Consider the following 21,628-nt stretch of genomic DNA (forward strand, 5'->3'; position numbering starts at 1 on the left):
GCAGCGGTTACCATGGTAATACAAACAAAAACGGTCACCTTCACCGTCTGAATTTTTACCGTGATACCGGTTACCGTTACATCCATACACAAAAGACCACACGTGAGAATTGTTTTCACCTTTATTTTGATTGTAGTTTTGAAGTAGCAGTTCGACTATAACACACGGTTTTGCTTTGGCCCGCGGAGCAGAACTAATCTAAATAAACTAAACTAAATAAAGCCCAGTAAAACTCCGGAAAACAATAACAAGGACATATCATACACCAAACAACACTATAAGTAATTAATAAGTATTTCTAACTTGTACAAATACATGGCAGTTCATAAAAATAACTAGAATATTTGCATTTCCTGAAGAAAATGCAAGTGAGGATGCATGTGCTGAACCACGTCACACTACATTAGTCTAGTGTTAGCATTCGCCTAAAATTAGCACTAACCAAGAATTAGCATTTAGGTTGAAAAAGGTTGAAAAAAGAAGAAACGGGTTGAAAAATTTGAAAAAAAAAAAAAAATTGAAATGGGTTGAAAAAGTTGAAACCCTTAGCATTAGCCTAGCTTTAGCATTAGCCTAGGAATCTCATTCGTCGAGAATTCACATCAGCCTAACATTAGCATTAGCCTAGCATTAGCATTAACATTATCCTAGCATTAAGCTAGCAATTCAGTGCACTTCTTTGTGTAGTTACAATGTCTCCTGCAGTGGAAAAGACTTTCCTGGTTAAAAAAAGGTTAAAAAAAATTCATAATTTAAAAAAAACAAAAAAAAAACAAATCAATAATATGGATGCATTTTGAAGCGATCCGAGAATCGCGCGACGTAATGTGATATATCGCAGAATCAATTTTTTCATGACTCATTGAGCCCCGCCCCCCCAACCCCCTCCTCTGAGGGAGGGACTTTGGAAAGTTTGGAGGCAGGGCAAGAGAGCAGACCTCAATCGTTCACTGGTTGAGGCACAGAAAGACCTCAAGGAGAACAACTGCATCATTGAAGACCTCAGCAATAAGAACTCTGACCTCAAACATTTACTGGAGAAGTCAGAAAATTAATTAGAGGAGACAAAGAAGCAGTTAAATAAACACCTGAGTGAATTAAAAATACAAACCAACTGGTGGAAGAGAATAAAATATTAGAGGAAACTCACTCCAATTATATGAGCTAGTCCCAACAAAAGCTGGTGCAACTACAGACCAAGCTGGATAACGCTGAGAGAGAACTTAAGGCCAAAAATGTTCAAATGTCTGACCTAAAGGCCACCCTCACTAAAACAGAGGACATCCTTACTCAAACAGAGGACGAACTCACTAAAACAGAGGACAAACTCATTCAAACACTGCACACCCTCGATCGAACACAGGACCGTCTCACTAAAACAGAGGACATCCTCACTCAAACACGGAAAGCATTACGGAGCTTGCAACAGCAGGAGCAGGAGAAGGCTTCTAAAGTGGAATCATTCTTTAAACGGTTCCGTCAACGGTTAGTTATTCCAAAATAAATCATTTGGAATTATAGAGTTCTGCTTTGGGGCGCCTCACAACAAGAAGGTTCTGGGTTCAAGCCCTGGGGTGGACTCCTGGGTCCTTTCTGTGTGGAGTTTGCATGTTCTCCCCGTGCTGCGTGGATTTCCTCCGGGTTTTCCGGCTTCCTCCCACAATCCAAAACCATGAGTTTAAGGTTGATTAGAGTCTCTAAATTGCCCATAGGAGTGAATGAGAGTGAGTGGTTGTCTGTCTGTGTTGCCCTGCGATGGATGGCGCCCTGTCCAGGGTGCACCAGCGCCCATTGAGAGACGGAGATTGGCACCGGCAGACCTCCGCAACCCTGACAAACAGGAGTAAGTGTGTCTAAAAATGGATGGATGTGTGTAATGTCGGCACACTTATTCTATGCCCACTGTGAAGCATGGGGGTGGAAACATTATGCTTTGGTGCTGCTTTTCTACCAAGAGGACAGGAGGACTGCTCTGTATTAAGGAAAGGATGAATGGGACCATGTATCGAGAGATGTTGGCCAAAACTCTCCTTCCATCAGTGAGAGCAGTGAAGATGAAATGTGACCAAATATTAAATTTCCGCACCATTTTACAAATAAATTCTTTGAAAATCATACATTTCTATTTCCTGGATTTTTCTCCCCACATTCTGTTTCTCACAGTTGAAGTGTACCTATGATGAAAATTACAGACCTTTCTCATCTTTTTAAGTGGGACAACTTGCACAATCAGTGGCTGCCAAAAACTGTTTTTGCCCCACTGTTCATTATTATGCTTTAAATCAGGGATGTCAAACATATAAAACCAGTAATTGTTACACTAGAACTCTGTGGTGCATGTGTTGTTTGTGTGTCCAGTCCGCACTGTAAATAACCTCAGGTACATCTCTTGTGTGTAAACAAGGTTTAAAGTGTTTTATTTTGGTGCTAATCACTATGTTTTACAATCAGTTGTAGTTAACTTCCTGTTAAATGTTTGATGCTTTTCTTTTGGCGGCATCACTTCCTGTTTACCGTTTGATGCTTGAGGTATCTTGATGTTGATGGAAAGACGGAGAAGTACAAGAAAAAAACACGGAGCAGCTTTAAAAGTGTTTTATGTTTAGCTGCCCCCTTGAAGAGGCACAAGGTACATTTAAAATGTTTGGGAATACTGCATGAATGTTTGTTGTGTTTTTTGATGTTTGTCTGAACGTATGCACATGTTTAGCATTGCAGGGATGTAAGAGCTTAGCATTTAGCTTATACTTTGTTTTTGTATATTTTAGCTCTTACGGTGAATTAAAGGTTTACTGCCAATAAACCTGTTTCATCAGTAAAGTCTTAACCTTCATTAGGGGGGTATGCTACAGTCACACTTTAAGACAGGAGTTCTACACCATTTACTTTCATAGTCATCTTGGATTCTTTTTACTGCACACAGAAACTTCTACTGCTTGAGGTTTTTTGCACCAAAATACTCGGATCATTGAAAATGGAGAGAAAATCACCCAACTTGAAGCCTCCTCAGAAGCGTATCACAGAGAAACCAGCCAGTCAAAAACGATCTGCTGCTGTTATTGCTCCTCAAGTGGTTCTGAAGGATTCAACCTACTGCAAGGTTAAACCAAATAAAGCTAACTGCAAACATGTTTTGGGCAAAACTAATCCAGACGGTATCCTATGTGCTCAAAAACAAAGCGACTGCATCATTAAAAAGCAGACGGAGGAAATCGCCGACCTCAATCGTTCGCTGGTTGAGGCACAGCAAGACCTCAAGGAGAACAACTGCATCATTGAAGACCTCAGCAATATAAACTCCACCCTCAAACATTTACTAAATAAACACCTGAGTGAATTAAAAATACAAATGGATGAAATACTAATGTACCAGAGAGAACAAGGAACCATCCTCCAGGCTCAGAAGAAGATAGCTCATGCAAAGATCATCCAAGGAAAAATTTATGATTCTTTAAAGCGTTGAGCTCCAGGTTGTTCTGGCTGCACCAGGACACCAGCCGGTCTCTCTCCCACCTGTAGTCAGACTCGTCTTCATCAGAGATGAGACCGATGATGGTCGTGTCGTCTGCAAACTTCAGGAGTTTGACCGACTGGTGAGAGGAGGTGCAGCTGTTGGTGTACAGGGAGAAGAGCAGAGGAGAAAGAACACAGCCCTGAGGAGATCCAGTGCTGATGGTCCGGGGAGCAGAGATGGTTTTTCCCAGCTTCATGTGCTGCTTCCTGTCAGACAGGAAGTCTGTAATCCAGTCTGTGATCCACTTGCAGGTGGAGTCTGGCACGTTCAGCTGGGAAAGCTTGTCCTGAAGAAGAGCTGGGATTATAGTGTTGAAAGCAGAGCTGAATTCCACAAACAGGATCCTGGCGTAGGAGCCTGGGGAGTCCAGGTGCTGGAGGATGAAGTGGAGAGCCAGGTTTACAGCATCGTCTACAGACCTGTTGGATCTATAGGCAAACTGCAGGGGGTCCAGGTGGGGGTCGGTGATGTCCTTGATGTGGGAGAGCATGAGGTGTTCAAAGGACTTCATGACCACAGATGTCAGAGCGACGGGTCTGTAGTCATTAAGTCCTGTGATCCTCAGGTTTTTAGGGGGATCTTCTCCCTCTTCCTGTCTGAACAAAGGAACAGGAGAATCCAAGAACAGTTTTGCTCATGTTATCACCTCTGTGCTACATTACGATCAAAAAGAAACAATCAGTCAATGTTTACATGCTAAGTTTTCAAACTCTGGGCTCTGACCCCCTGCAGATGTAGTCACCTCCAGAACCCAAACCAGTGGTCACACAGGACGTTGGAATAACACTAGCTCTCCTGCTCAAATGAGAGCAAAGAACATGTGCTTGTTTGAAAAGTCACAAAAGAAAGGATTATTGGTACAGTTCCTGCAGAAATTGAAATTGCAAATATTGTCTGTCCTATGCCACTCTTTTCATGTAATTCAATAACCAACAGAATGCTATTTTAAAATGTTTATCATTTAAAAGGTGCTTGAAATACTAGAAAACATCACAAAGCTTAGTTCAAGGTACCCACTGTTAACCATATGATAAAGAAAATTCCTTAACCCGAATTTTGACATTCAGGTTTATTAAGTACTAACTATGCTATTTTTCAGCCGTGTCTGGTATCTAACTGTTTCATAATAGATGATATATTAAGATATGATGTTGAAAAATGTTTTGAAATATGTGGAATTAATTATTAGACATTCTTCTATATTTAGGAACTCCCTCTGTTGTCTGTCATTCCATTTCACACCCACACTTGAGACACACCCACAAGCTGAAAGCGGAGACATTGACCAATCACCGACATGATCTCAGAATGATCAACCAAGACACCTCCTCCAAAAGGCGTCTCCAAATTCTTTTAAAAAAGACGCGCTACCCGAAACTTTAGTTTTGGACACGAGCGTTCAAGCTCACACGTGTTCCCTCATGTTTCCAGTCTTTCATTTCATTTTTCTTTTATTTTTAGTTGCGTCAGTTAGACTTTTTAAGAACCTTGCTTGCAGCGAAAGCCTAAGATGCAAAAGAGCGTGCCTGAAAGCCGACCTTCCAACATCTGAATCGTGGACCAAACCGTGGTCCCTCTTAGTCCGAAACCGGCTGCGATCATCCCAGAAGGGGTTGTGGATCGGCAAATAGAAACCCTGTTGTTTAACGAAACAGAACTCAAAGGTGGCACGCCAGCGCAGCTATACTGCTACACGGACATTGTTCCTGCAAACCCAGAACGTCTCCAGGTCCAACCCAGACCGCATCTCAAGGTATGGACCAGTGAACAATGGACCAGCAGAACTGACTCACTTAAACTACAATACAACCCCATACTTACACTCCACTCACAATCCACCACATATACGTTTGTCCGTCTGCCCTCTCTCTCTTCCCTCTGTGTTTTATGATTTCATTCTTTGATTTTAAAAATAATTAGTCTAGATTAGTTTAGAATAGTGATTCACTTTACTACATGTAATCCTCACTTTTATTAGCTTACAAATGCATTTCATCATTGTTTAATCACCGCATTGCTCTTGTTTCTTACTGGATTATGCAAATAAAAGGTTAAACATAATCTTTGATTCCTCTGATTAATTAAATCTGTGATGATGGTGTAGATTTGCTGTTAGAATTCATTCCCTGATTTAATACTTTTAGTCTAAAGAAAAACTTAAACATTTTTCCTCTTTTTAAGAGGTGGCACCCAGTAATTCGTTTTGCTAATATTAATGATCATAATTAATATCCTCATTCATATAACCCATTATTAACTACCCTTATCCTCCTACAAACATATAAAACCAGTTTGAGACGTATAGCATACATTTAATTAATTTATTAAATGTAACTGCATTCCTAATATCCAATGGGCACTGATTTAGTGATCACACAAAACCAAGTAAAAAATAATAATTTCACCGTATAGTAAAACCTTGCATTCCTAACTGAAAAAAAAATCCTATTGTCATTGTTTACAGTAAGGATGGGCAACTTTATCACAGCAGGGGCCACAAAAGGGCACATACATTTACAAGTTCATATTTTTAACGAGAAGATGTTTTACATTTAGAAATCAATCAATCAGTTATTGTAGTTAATTAAAGATGACATTTACTGGTGATTTAAAGGGGCGGTAATATTCTATTTTTCACCCATCTCCATTTGTGGTAAGAACCCCAACAACATAGTATTTTAGTTTTTTTTTTTTCCTACTTATGCATATTCATCAGTAGGGGTGTCTCTAGACGCTGACTCCACACAACAGCTGATCACTAGCAATTTCCTTTTGCTATCCACACACTCTTGTTTTTGTTTTCAGCCAAAAAACTGCACATTACAGTATAGTTTCACGATGCCCACGGTACCCCACGGTGCCAAATTGTAACGTTCCTACTATACCAGAAATTCTACACGACGGTACTACCTTGGATTACGATACTACCGGTGCCAGTTTCCGCTATGTAGCGGATGCCTCTACTTTCCTCCTGGCTTCTCACTGCACAGTCTAAACTCACTGCATGCTATTCATTTGAAAACGTACCAACATGGCAACCAAACTCCACAGCTGCTGAATGATTGGCTGTTTGCCTGTTACTGGTGACGTACGTAGATATGATAGGCTGTTTCCGCACGCTGGGTCCGCTTGTCTGTTAGCTCATTGGTTGTTTGTGTGTTTCTGCCGGCATGAAGGAACTGAAGACAGCTCCGCTTCGCCAGAATCTTGCTTCAAAACAAACAAGCTAAAGTTCTGTCTCACCTGGACGCGTGCGCGGCTTACAGTCACAAACACGAGACAACATCTGTATATGATACTGAGTGACAATAAATCCTGTTTTATTAACAAAAATCTGTAGTCCGCCCCCAAAAAACTAGAGATTTACATCAAGTATGAAACCAATTATCATTATCAAAGGCTGTGAAAGCAGGAAAAATTCAACTAATGTATGGACATCAACTGCAGCAGGTTTGATGATAATCATAACCATTAGGCCAAAGATACACGTTTTTGTACAAAAAAGTTCAGGTGGAAAACCACTTTACCACAACTGTGCCAAAGTTCGGAAACAAGTTTGTAACAGTAACATGTCAGTCAAATTGATTCCAGTCATTATTAGTCTTATGTTTGACCACTAGATGTTGCAATTTGGCTTGAAATAAACACATTCTACGAGCACTGCACTAGTATACTCAATGTGCTGCCGGCTCCTTTGATGTGTCACCAGCTCCCGATGATGTCATCAGCCGAAGAATATGGCACTGGTTCTAAAACGCGACAACTAAAAAAGATAAAAGGCTTTGATGTCACAGTTCAAAAGACAGGAGTTCTATTGACTTTGATAGTCACCTTGGATTCTTTTCACTGCACACAGAGAGTTTTACTGCTTGAGGATTTTTGCGCCAAATACTGGAAAAATGGAGAGAAAATCACCCCACTGGAAGCCTACTCAGAAGCGTATCACAGAGAAACCAGCAGGTCAGAAACGGTCTGCTGATGTTGTTGCTCCTGAAGTGGCTGTGAAGGCCTCAACCTACCAGAGAGTCCAAAGTAGCAGCCTCCAGGCTCAGAAGAAGATAACTTATGCAAAGATCATCCAAGAAAAAACTGATGATTTAGAACGGAAGAATCTTCTAATTTCAGAAATGAAGGCCACTCTCGAGAAGATGGAGAGTGATTTAAAAATCCAGAAAGACCAGTGCAACCAACTGGTGAAGAAAAATAACATATTAGAGGTAGCTCACTACAATTATGTGAGCCTGTCCCAACAAAGCTTGGTGCAACTACAGACCAAGCTGGATAACGCTGAGAGAGAACTTCAGGCCAAAAATGCTAAAATAGCTGACCTGAAGGCCACCCTCACTCAAACACAGGACGACCTCACTCAAACAGAGGGCAAATTAACTCGAACAGAGGACCTCGTCACTCAAATGGAGGACGACCTCACTCAAACAGAGGACACCCTCACTCAAAAACTACACGAGCTCGCTCAAACACAGAGCTACCTCATTCAAACAGAGGACAAGTTAACTCGAACAGAGGACAAGTTAACTCGAACAGAGGACCTCGTCACTCAAATGGAGGACGACCTCACTCAAATGGAGGACGACCTCACTCTAACAGAGGACACCCTCACTCAAAAACTACACGAGCTCGCTCAAACACAGAGCTACCTCATTCAAACAGAGGACAAGTTAACTCGAACAGAGGACAAGTTAACTCGAACAGAGGACCTCGTCACTCAAATGGAGGACGACCTCACTCTAACAGAGGACACCCTCACTCAAAAACTACACGAGCTCGCTCAAACACAGAACTACCTCATTCAAACAGAGGGCCAATTAACTCGAACAGAGGACCTCGTCAATGAAATGGAGGACGACCTCACTCAAACAGAGGGCAAATTATTTCAAACAGAGGACACCCTCACTCAAAAACTATACGAACTCGCTCAAACAGAGGACTACCTCGTTCAAACAGAGGGCAAGTTAACTCGAACAGAGGACCTCGTCACTCAAATGGAGGACCTCATCACTCAAATGGAGGATGACCTCACTCAAACAGAGGACACCCTCACTGAAACATGGAACGCGTTACGGAGCATGCAACAGGAGAAGCAGGAGAAGGCTTCTAATGTGAAATCATTCTTGAAACGGTTCCGTCAAAGGTTCGTTATTCCAAAATAAATCATTTGGAATTATGGAGTTCTGCTTTGTGTTTACTTGTTAATAGTAATTCCAAATTGAGCTTTACGTGGAAAACACGTTTATTCTGCTTTATTTAATTCCACTTAAGGTCTGGGGGTTGTGAAGGGTTCTGATTGGACAGATTAGAACGTGACATAGTCACGTCTATTGGGAAAAACACACAACAAACCTTTTATTATTGGCTACAACACAGAAGACCACACGTGAGAACTGTTTTCACCTTTATTTTGATTGTTGTTTTGCAGCAGCAGCTCGACTATAACACACGGTTTTGCTTTGGCCCGTGGAGCAGAACTAATCTAAATAAACTAAACTAAATAAAGCCCAGTAAAACTCCGTAAAACAATAACAAGGAATAAATATTTGCTCCCTGGTAAAGATTGTAGCTCTAACAACAGGTACAATGATACACTTGGAGATATTACAGCCTGTGCATGCAGTACGGGGCAGAATTTACTCCGTGTCTGGGTTAGTATCACCCGTCCGATGAAGCCTGCTCCGTTTGCCGACGTCCGTGTGTGTAATAAGTCCGTGTATCAGTGTGAAATGTCCGCACGTTTATTTCAAAGGAGGGAACACTTTATTTATTTTTTCGCACGGACTCAGAGCGATCTTTTTTATTTTATTTTTTAATTACAGATATTTAATATATAATGTACAAACAATATTTAAAAAATATTTACATACAAAGGAGTGATCACATCCAATCTCATAAAACACCAGTGCCGTCACCCAGAAAATGCATTCAAATATAGTTTTTTCAGGGAATCATTTCCTGTTTATTGTATTTTATCCTCTATGGTTTTTATATTGGAGAAGAATTATTGTCAAATAGTTAAAAAAAAAAAAGGGTGGATTTGTTATCCTAAGTTGATTATTTATGTTAGTTAAACATACATTGATGTGCAAAGGAAACTGAATTATATTTTTTTAATTTCAACCAAATCAATTCCAACTTCATTTATTAGTTTTTTTATTGGTGATATGCTTTTGTTCATGTACTCATATCATACACCAAACAACACTATAAGTAATTAATAAGTATTTCTAACTTGTACAAATACATGGCAGTTCATAAAAATAACTACAATATTTGCATTTCCTGAAGAAAATACAAGTGAGGATGCATGTGCTGAACCACGTCACACTACATTAGTCTAGTGTTAGCATTCGCCTAAAATTAGCACTAACCAAGAATTAGCATTTAGGTTGAAAAAGGTTGAAAAAAGAAGAAACGGGTTGAAAAATTTGAAAAAAAAAAAAGTTGAAATGGGTTGAAAAAGTTGGAGAAAGGTTGAAAAATGTTGAAACTTTTAGCATTAGCCTAGGAATCGCATTCGTCGAGAATTCACATCAGCCTAGGAATCGCATTCGTCGAGAATTCACATCAGCCTAACATTAGCATTAGCCTAGCATTAGCATTAACATTATCCTAGCATTAAGCTAGCAATTGCATTAGATTAGCATTAGCCTAGCATTAACAATTTAACTTAGCAATAACATTAGCCTAACATTAGCCTAGTGATCGCATTAGGCTAGCAATTGCATTAGTCTAGCATCAACATTAGCCTAATATTAATATTAGCCTCACATTAGTATTAGGCTAGCAATTGCATTAGTCTAGCATCAACATTAGCCTAATATTAATATTAGCCTCGCATTAGTATTAGGCTAGCAATTGCATTAGTCTAGCATCAACATTAGCCTAATATTAATATTAGCCTCGCATTAGCATTAGCCTAGCGTTAACAATAGCCTTGTATTGGCAATAGCACTGACCTATCATTAGCATTCACTTAGCAATAACCTAGCAATAGCTTAATATTAGCAATTAGGTTGAAAAAAGTTGAAATCGGTTAAAAAAGTTGATATCAGTTAAAAAAGTTGAAATCGGTTAAAAAAGTGGAAATTGGTTGGAAAAAAGTAAAAAATGGTAGAAAAAGTTGAAATTGTTGAAATGTGTTAAAATGTGTTGAAAAAAGTTGTAATGGTTGGATGTAGTAGTAGCTGAACATGTTAAAGGTTGGTTTGAATCAGTTACAAAATGGCTGAAGGGGTTAAAAGTTCCAATAAGGGGAGAAAAGGTTTGAGAGAACCTGTAAAGTCCACACAGAAAGGTGGATTTAAAAGATGAAGTCATAGGTGAAAGGTTAAATAATGGTCTGGAAGATTAAAGTTTGATTTAAAAAAATAAAAAACACTGGGAGAACATGTAAATCACACAGAAATATTGCATCATCAGGGCTGTCAGTTACCTAGTTACCATGGTAACAGCACTAATCACACGTACCTGTGGGAGATTGTATGTGCAGGATGACAAGGCAGAATTCAGGCTGTTACAGCCAGGGGGAACTTGTGTAAAACGCATCACAACTGAAAAACTGTATAATTTACAGAAAAACCGAGCAATTTGTGAGAATCACAAGTCTTTAGGCTACAAATGAGTTAAATTTTATGTTTTTAGGACAAAAGATGAGGCCAAGAGGACGAGAGAAAGACCATGGATTTTAAGCAGTGACCTGATGATTCTCCAGTGCAAACAACCCTGTAGATTTGTAGGATTATGTCCACTTCAGGCTTGATAAATCAAAAACTGCTGAACCTTTGGCTAAAATGTTGTATTGTGAGCGGCTAAACACATATATCTACTACTTATGAGAAAATTAGGTCTCTGTGTTCAATATTTTGGAAGTTATGACAATTTGTTTGCAGATTTTTGAGTTAACGAGCACTGCGCTCTAATTTGAGGAATTGGATGATTTAGTGGTTGTGCTTGAAGCTTTATAGGTCAAAAACAGTTGAAGATAGAGAAAATGTGAAGATAGAAGTGAAAAGACAACAGAATTGTGAACATTTTAGAAGTTTAATGGTTTAAAACGGCTGAAAAATGGCTGAACAGTGAAACTTCAAAGTTGGAGGCTAGAAAGTTGAATTTTCTCAAAAGTGGATGGAAAAATGAATGGGAAAGTGAAAATGTTAAATATTTTAAAAAGTTACAAAAAAGTTGAAATATAGCAGAAGAGAGAAAAAATAGCTGAATGTTTTGACACCAAACTTGTTTAAATGGGTTGAAAACTGTTGGAGTTATTTGCTATGGTGGAAGAATAACTCCTACTATAATAATAAAGTTTAACGATTACAATAGTGAGGATGCCAATGCAAGGCTTCAGTATCGTGATTTTACCTGGAACCGTGATACTTTGTCTGGTATAGTATCGTGGTTACTCATTTTGGTATCGTGACAACCTACTTTTACCTCACATTGATGCAGACACACTTGAGGGGGGGTTCTTGTCTGGGCATTGATCGTTGGTATGCACTGAATGTTGGGGTCAGAAATAACAGACTGAGGGTTGAGCAGACACAAAGAAGAAAAAGTGACGCAGAAGATGCTCAGAAACGTTGCATTTTTTAATTCATTTTATGTATTTTTACTGTTGTTTTGTGTCTTTTTGTTGTTGTTTTCTGTTTTTTTTCCAGTCATTAAGTGTGATTTTCTTGTGTTTTTGGAGTCATTTTGCAGATTGTTGCTGTCGCTGTTAATATTTTTCTTTCATTTTGTGTGTGTTTATTGTTGTTTTCTGTTTTTGTATATCTTACGAGTAACTTTTCTGCATTTTAGTTGTTGTTTTGTGTATTTTACTGTCCTTATAGTGCATTTTTCAGTCATCTTGTGTGTTTTGCAAGTAATTTTGTAGTTTTTTGTTGTTTTGTAGTTTTTCTGTCATTTTGTGCACTTTTGTGTCTTACGAGTAATTTTTTGTACTTTTATTGTCACTTTGAGTATTTTTGCCAGGGGTGTGTATTGCCTGGCATCTGGCGATACATAAGTCACGATACAATGCGATATATCCCGATATTAAAGTATAAGCCGATTATTGCATGTTTTTTTAATATATGACTTAAGAAACAACTAATCTGTAAATGTCTACACCTTCATAAGAACATTATGTATGAAATATACACTCAAAACATTGTCTTTAACATGCCATGTGTCAACGACTCAAACTAAAAAAAAATAACATAATCTGCCTGTGGCTTTTAAACCAACTTTGACTTTAGTGTAACTTAACTGAGGTACAGTATTTGCCGAGAACAACAAATAAATGTAGAAAGTGAATTCTTTATTTTTGGATTTTATTGAAAAAACACAAGCTGGTCAACATGCCCAGGTTTCAGTGCACTTTTTTGTGTAGTTACAATGTCTCCTGCAGTGGAAAAGACTTTCCTTGTTAAAAAAATTAATAATTAAAAAAAAAAAAAAAAAAATCAATATGGATGCATTTTGAATCGATATATCGCAGAATCAACACCCCTAATTTTAACTGTTGTTTTGTGTATTTTTACCATCATTTTCTGTGTTTTTCTTGACTTTTTGGAGTCATTTTGTAGATTGTTGTGGGCACTTTGTATATTTTTTGTTGGTTTTGTGTGTTTATTGTTTTCTGTTTTTTGCATATTTTACGAGTAACTTTTCTGTATTTTAGTTTTCGTTTTGTGTATTTTTGTTGTCGTTTTTTAGATTTTTCTTTCATTTTGTGTACTTCTGTTGTCATAGTGTGTGTTCCATTGTCACTTTGTGTATTTTAAACGTGATTTTATCTTTATTATGTAAATTTTAATTATCCTAAAATCCTCTGACGAACCCCTAATGCATGCAGAGGTTGCTCAGAATGTCTGCGTGCTGGAGAAAGTAGCACTTACTCTTAATACCTCCTTGTGGTTGTCATCCACTCTGTCTGCTCTGGGACACTACCCACACATCAGAGGTCAAAGGTCAGGGGATTAACTGCGTATAAAGATACGAGTGCACAGAGACGGCAAAATGAAAGAATATGCAAAATGACAACAAAAACATAAAACGAGAGTAATATGTAAAACGACAACAAAGACACATAAACCGAGAGAATAATATGCAAAGTGACAACTGTCACAGCAAATTTACGGTTGTCCTCGTTTGTAAACATAATTTGTGCTCTGGTTGAATGATGAATTCCAGTCAAAGCATGATTTTAGAAAAAAGGATTTATTATAAACTAAATGAAAAGGAGTACAAAAACGGGTGTTCCATCCTGCAGGAGGGCAAGGCGGCCAGCCACTAACGCAAAGTTTTCTGAGCACCAACTTTTACAGATAGGAGGAGCCCCACCTTAAGGTAAGAGGCAAAGAGTTGGTGAAGGGAGGAAGGAGTGGAAAATCACTGTTACAGAGTTCTGCTTATCCGAGTTTTGGTATGAGACCTTGAGCAGAGACTGTTTGTTGCTGGCACTGTGAATACAGCACAATCTGTCTGTACTGCGGGTAATCTAATCTAACATGACTCAGCAAAGGAGCAACGTCTGTGTTCAAAAGTACAATGATATAATGCAGTCGTCGTGTATAAACACATGACAAACTACACATGAACACACATTTGATGATATGATTATTGATATAATAAATGCCATAACACAACTAAAACACATAAATCGTGAGACTAATGTACAAAATGATAACAAAAACACATAAACCGAGAGAATAATATCTAAAATGACAACAAAAACACCTAAACTGAGAGAGTAATATCTAAGATGACAACAAAAACATGTAAAACTGAGAGTAATATCCATAATGACAACAAAAACATGTAAAACGAGAGTAATATCCATAATGACAACAAAAACACATACGAGAGAGCAACATACAAAACGATAAAAATACACAAAATTACTTCAAAAACATAAAAAATGTACAGAAAAATACACAAAACCAGTCCAGAAAACATACAAAATGCATTATCAGGACGACAGATGAAACCCTATGTCTGTCTTTGACCAGGTTAGCTGTGGCTACATGTAGCTTAACTTAGCTTAGGGCCAACAGTAGCGCTGTATTATAAATGATTAACCATTATTATGGTTTCTGTAATGCTTTGAGTTTCCAAGCCTCTGCCATGCCATTGAACATTCACACAAACTCCTTTTTTTAACTGCTTCAGTAAAACAATGAATGCAATGTGCACATGCACACATTGCATTCATTGTTCGTATCGTGTTACGCTCTAAAAATAGCTGAAAGAGAAGTCGATTCATAAAACATGAATTACAGCATTTAATCATTTTAAAAAGGAAATAAAAATAATAATTAGAACAACACTCAATGAAACTTGTCGTAGTTTCAAATACATTTCAAAAACTGTCTACCTGAAGTATTTTTTTTATTAAAGTTACTTATTTTTAGGTAATACTAGAGACTGCAAAAATCTTGCAAACTCCTTTAAGCAGGAAAATATTGTATGTTGAGAATAAGATTGATGTGACTTTAATGTAATGCTTGTGATATACAGTATAATATACAACATATTCAAATGTTGTATATTTGCTTTAATTAGGATTTTATTAAGCAATTGAATGTGTGTCTGATTATAAATGCAAGCTAATGTCGTTAATCTGGACTGGGCAGCGTCAGTTGTCTGATCGGTATTTAAAGTGGGCAGCATCAGGTGTCAGGGAACCTGTGCATTTTCACTGAAGAGACAAATGAATGCAAAAAACTTAAGGAATGCTGGGAATGTCAGTCATAGGAGGGGAAAAGGGGAAGAGGAGGGGGTGGGACCGCTACAGATCTGGGGATCAAACACCAAATCTGATCCAAATGTCTTTGGGACAAACGTGACCGCCCGGGCTTTGCTGTTCATGTCGGCATTTGGATCATGGAGATTTGTATGGGTGCGGGAACAGGTGTGAATACTTTCAAAATATTCTGTTTTCATTGTAGTTTGTAGCTTTTTCAAAAGTCAGTCCTTATTTTAGATATAATCTATGAGCACTCACAGGCGATGGCGGTAACACTTTCAACGGATAGCTCATGCTTAGAAGATCGTCCAAGACAAAAATGATTAATTAGAACGGAAGAATCTTCTCATTTCAAAAATGAAGGCCACTCAAGAAGACTAAGAGTGACTTAAAAATCGAGACAAACCAATGCAACCAACTGGTGGAGGAGAATAAAATATTAGAGGAAACACCCTCCAATTATATGAGGTTGTCCCAACAAAAGCTGGTGCAACTACAGACCGAGCTGGATAACGCTGAGAGAACTTCAGGCCAAAAATGCTAAAATGTCCGACCTGAAGGCCATTCTCACTCAAACACAGGATTCCTAATGCTGCGTTCACACCGGACATGGCATGAATTTTCGAGACACAGGCACCGTGCGAAAGCTTCCACAGGATTGAAAAAACATTTTGTCTTCCCCCTCACCAAGCTGTAACACTGCCCTCTCTTTTTTATTCTCCCTTTAATAAATGTTTGTTTGTTTCTTGGTTAATGGCGTGTTGCAACCAACTTGAATAGGTGCATATCGCCACCTACTGTACTGGAGTGTGTAAATCTTGGTGCCATCTACTTCAGGTGACTAAAAATAAGAAAATACGAATGGTGGTACTTAGCGTACGGCATTACCATGGCACACTCAATGTGCATATATCTGTCTATAAAAACAAGGAGTCTCTGTCTGTCTGTGTGCTCCTCAAATATTTCTGACTCAGGATCTGACCGACCTGACAGTTTCAACATGGCTGCTGCTTGGTTTAAGAGTGTGTGATGTCGGATTTGTTTGGACTGCAATGATACCGTTAATAAATTATTTCATAAATGCCACATTGTCCCCCGGAGCCACCACATTCACATAGTAAAGACAGCTGGCCTTGCAGAGAATGTTGCTGAGAAGATGTTTCATTTCTATGTCTCCAAATGCATCATCCACATTTTCACAAGAAGGACTTCTGATAATCAGGATTTGGTTTTTGTCCCATTTTCTATTTTCCCGACCAAGGATGACAAACACCAAATGTGGTCTGAGGTTTATTGAGGGTGCCTTCACACCAATGGACCCTAGAGCGGTTAAAACGTTCAGTTGCTCTGATATTAAAGGGAAACGCACAACCGAGTGCTCACGGAAACTCACGATCAGGTAAGTTACCAATGCAATAATATGTCTTGAACAACTTTAAATAAACAATCTAAAACCAATATCTTATTATTTGTAAGTATATGGATCTGTGGACAGGAATCAGAGACATTTTTCACCATATTATGTTTTATTCAACATAAATCATATTCGTGAGTGGAAGGTTAAGGTGTGAGCAATCATTCTCAATGTGACATTCTTTTAGTTTCACTTTTGTTCCTCGTAGCCTGGTAGCCTCTTTTCCTTTGATTTACATTTAAACCGTGAGATTTTTTAGATTATATCAGCGGAAAGTGTTATAAATGTGCTTTTAGTCAATTTTCGGAAATTTGTAGTTATTTTTCCACGGCAGACGTCACTAACCTTCACCGCTGTCAGATTATTATGTCACCTAGTTGAAGTGCATCAGATTGTCAAAACAAACGTGATGGCCTTTTCCTAACTCCTCTCCTAACACAGTTCCTTAACCCCGTGACGTCATCCACTGGGTTTTAGAAAAGTGGATGGGAAAGGAGATAGGAGGGACTATTCGGACGCAGCCAAAGAAAGCTTTTATAACTAGAAAAGCACTCGGAGAGCGCAGACCTGCACCAAGCAGCTCAAGCTGAGAGAGAGAGAGAGATTTTTTTTCATCACCAAAATGTAATCACTTGTTCCTTGTCCCATTTATCAATTTTCCTGAAAATTTCATCCAAATCCATTCATAACTTTTCAAGGTATCTTGCTAACACACTGACACATAACTTTACCGCTCTGCGCTTCGTGCTTGGCGGAGGTAATAATATAAGAATGCTAGTATAGTTTCCAGGTACATAAATTACAATAGAGGCCCAACAAGATGGTGTGTGCCCAGGGCCCAAAATGTGGTGCTACAGCCCTGATGGCACAGCACATTGCACAGTGATCTTTCCATTCTTTGCTTTTTGTCCTCTCTAGGAAGTACTTACAGACTCCTTTTATTCCATCTTTCTACCCACTGACTGATTCCTTTCTCCTTCATGTTTGCCTCTTTTACTTTTCTTCACTTTTTTTTAACTTTTCTTCACCTAAAGATTGTCTCCGACGTGGTGTCGTTTTCCAGGGCTTGTTCTGCAGGAGTTTGGGGATGCTGGGAATAGAGTCAGGCTTGTCCATTAGGTGTATTAGCACTCTGGTTCCCACCCCCCCAATGACTGGGACACACAAAGACTCGGGTCCGCCTCCCATTATTGGGCTGTCATTTGAAGCTGTCACAGAAACTTTGTCGGACCTCAGATTGTCTGATAAAAAGCGCTGTAAGCAAAGCGCTATGTTGGTACTTTGTTTTTTCTTTATCCAGGGATTTTTATTGTAACATATTGGATTTATAATAATTTTTAAGAACAATATAAATGAGCTGCATTTGACTCATTGAGCTCTTGGTTAAAATGTTTCTACCTGTAAATCAAACTTTTTAGTCAAGGGCAGACATGGGCAACTAGTGGCCTGGGGGCCGCATGTGGCCCTCGGACTAGTACTGTGCGTCCTTTGAAGGTTAACACACAAAATGACTCCAAAAACACACACAATAACAGAAGAATACACAAAACTGTCACTAAATTTCAATTACTTTTTTCTTCCTTATCTGCATTTCTCATTTTGGGTCGATATTAGATGTAGTGCATGTTTTTTCTTGCAAAAAAAAATATATTATTACATAATTGTGAAAGAGAGGGTGGTGTGTTACAGGACAGTTTATTTAATTAAACAAAACCAAAGGTCTTGCTGGTTTATCTGACTTTTAAAGGCACTAAATTTGACTTTATGCACTTTTTGTTTGGTATTTCATCTCAATCTGTGGTAAATTCTGTGAAACTGACACTAAATTGTGACAAATATTGAAATGTTTGTTGTGCAATTTTCTTGCAATATATTGATTATTGCATGTGTTAAAATTGGTATCGGGAACAATGCATCGTGTGTATATATATATATATATATACAGTATATGTTTATGTTTTTTGTTGTTGTTTTAAACAATGGCAGTAAAGACCTATTAGTTTTTTGTTTTATTTTAGCAAAGAAAATAAATAAATACACTTATTTTATTGCATAATTGTGACCACCACTAGCCCTCCATAAGGTAGGGTAGGCTAAACTTTATTAGAGGGAAAGATATAGAAAGAGAGGACAGTGTTACGCCCTAGTGAGGGAGAGGGAGTTAGGGTGGGAGCTATTTTGGGTTGTGTTAAAAGTGTAATGTGATGTTACTATTGTGCATATTGTGCTGTTTCTACCACTCTTTCTATTTGGATATTAGCTTACAGGGGTGGACTGGCCATCTGGCATACCAGGCATCCTCCTGGTTGGCCGTCGACCCGAAATAGGCCGGCCCGTTTTTTTTTCTTTTTTTTGACAAGCGGGTGAAGGTAGGCAGAAAAGTGGCAAAAACATGGCAAGAAAAGAGTGAATAAAAATGGATCAAAAGCAGTCAAGAGTGGCCAAAAACAAGCAAATAAAGAGGAACCAGGTGGTATGTAATGACAAAGGGTAGCTTAAATGGCCAAAATGTGGCAAACACTAGTGAAAAAGGGCAAACGTGGAACAAAAAGAGGCAAAATGTAGGGAAAAAAGGAAACAAGTGGTATTTATTGTGCAAAAGTTAGCTTATTTGAATGAAAAAAGGGAAAATAAATTATAGAAAAGACAAAAATCGGTGTCAAAAGAACTTGCAAAAATGGACAAAAAATAGGAAACAAGGGATTTTTATTGGTAAAATAAGAATCAGAATCAGAAATAAAAATGGTAGCTAAAGTCTGAAAAAAGTGGAAAAAAGGGCCAAAAATGGCCAAAGAAAATCGGTGTAATAACAGCTTCTACTTGTGTCTGATAATATAGTGGGCTGGACTGGACACAAAATGCCAGGGCTGGATTTTTGTCCCAGTCCCCCCCTGTTAGCATAGCACACATGCTAATATTAGCTACTGTATATATTGTGTGCATCACTTGAAGACAGATTTTAAATGCATTCTGTGTCTATAATATGAAAAATAATTTTAAAAAAGCTAAAGCTACTTATGTTTTGTTTTCAGCCTTTGCAGAAAAACGGACAAATCTCCAGCCTGAGCAGCTTGAGCCGACTCTCAGAGGACCACACTTTGGCTGAAGGTGTGTGTTTGTGTGTGTGCGTCTTGTGTTTATCGAGTGTATTTGTTTGTGTCTCCGGGCGCAGACTTTGTGTATCAGTTGGTAAGGTATGGTGAGTAGTGCTGGCGTTTGTGTGTGTGTGTGTGTGTGTGTGTGTCTCTGGCAGAAGCTGAGCTTGAGCTTGTTTGTGTGGGGTCGGCTTTCAGTGTGTGAAAATTCTCCTTCGCAGATGTCTTTATGGTCGCCTTGATCTAGAACTAATCCTTTTGTCAACACACAGGAGACACCTACATGGGCTTTTTGTTTTTTTTAACTTTGGAGCCACACACACACACACACACACGCACACACACACACACACAGTCTTTTCTACTTTAAGTCTAAACCTCTTTAGTTGATTGTATGTAAATGCTGACACACCTGTTTTCTAAATTTAAAGAGGGATGTTAAAGGCGAAAGGATTACCGTACCTTACCCACTACAATACATTTGTGTGAGAAGCCGTGTTAGCCTAGCACAGGGGTCACCAATACGGGGCCTGCGGGTGCCTGGTAGCCCGCCTGGACCATGTGAGGGGCCCTCAGCAGATCTAGTCACCTATGAGTTCCATCTAAAATCTGATTAACTTTGTAAGATTCAAACTCACAAAGATAAATACAGATGACAGATGTAGTTAGTATTTAGTAGAGTGTCATAATGCTGCACTTGAGTTAACATTGTGACAAATGTTTTTAAGTGTTGCAGATTTGGTGTATGGTCAGTGGTATGTTATATATAAGATATAGATTTTAAAAACGCAAGGTGGACTTTTGTAAAATATGACATAATTTTAACATTTTACAAATGTTGCATGTTATACAATTAGTTAAAAGTTGTTTCTTAGTAGCTAGTCAAATGAAATGTAGAATGAAAATGCATAAATTAGGAGGAATAAAGTGTTTCATGTTGAAACCAGAGTTCTGTTCTCGTTTTGTTTATGCTGAATTGTTCTCAGGAGAGTGAAGCAATGCTACATCCGATTCTCCTGAATGATTTGCTTTTTTGGCGCGACTACAGTCTCGACTTAAACAAACCTGCCACGTCTATTATTAAAGCCGCGCTTGTGTATTTTTCTTTAGTGTTTTCTGTGGAGTCTCGTCCATCTGGGGAGGTTGCAGGGGTGCGCACGCCCTGCTTAAATATGCAGCAGGCCGTGACCCGGGCCATGCACAAAGCACCCCGTGCACTTCATAACACAGCCCAGGGGGGGAAGAGTAACCTTATCCTGCTTAAAACATAGAGATATGTCACATACCACTCCTCCACATATCCCATTTAATGAGTTATTTAATGAAGCGATTCTGAGCGTCCCATTGAGAAACCCAATACTCTCCTCAGAGCAGAAAGAAGTGGGAGATGATGAAGAGTCATTGAGAGTCTCCAATAGCAGAGCCTGTGTGCACATACTGTACACAAAGTAGTGATGTGGAAAGTTATGAACAGAAAAGAAGGCGGTGCAAGTATTTACCTTGTGTGGAATGCTTAGATCTCAATGAATGGAAGCGTATAAACGACAGAACTTTACTTTAAAGGGGTCCTCCATCGTTTCTAGAGATATGGCCTAAAACCTTTGAAATGTACTTATTATTATTAGAAGATCTATGTGTCAAACCCATGGCCTGGGGGAAAACCTGGCCCTTTACCTTTAGCATCCAATTTGGCCCGCTGGAGAAAAAATAACAATAAAACATGAATCATTCAGTAAATTACCAACAAATTCAGTTGTGGACATCAATGAAGGTTCACAGTATTTGGTGTGTTTTCCCACGCTTATATCACATGACTGGAGTAATTTTTAACTGCAAAATGTAAAAAAAAACTAAATTTTTCC

General features: G+C 38.7%; 1 protein-coding gene across 1 annotated transcript in view; it reads left to right on the forward strand.

The window, feature by feature from the left end:
* The window catches only part of akap12b (A kinase (PRKA) anchor protein 12b), a 64,573-nt gene that overhangs the window by 14,024 nt on the left and 28,921 nt on the right, over positions 1–21,628 (forward strand). Inside the window, exon 2 of the mRNA XM_028439198.1 lies at positions 19,704–19,779. Within this exon, the coding sequence (XP_028294999.1) occupies positions 19,704–19,779 (76 nt within the window). The remainder of the gene's footprint in view (positions 1–19,703; positions 19,780–21,628) is intronic.

The sequence above is a fragment of the Gouania willdenowi genome, chromosome 24, assembly GCF_900634775.1.
Source record: "Gouania willdenowi chromosome 24, fGouWil2.1, whole genome shotgun sequence".
Lineage (NCBI taxonomy): Eukaryota > Metazoa > Chordata > Actinopteri > Blenniiformes > Gobiesocidae > Gouania > Gouania willdenowi.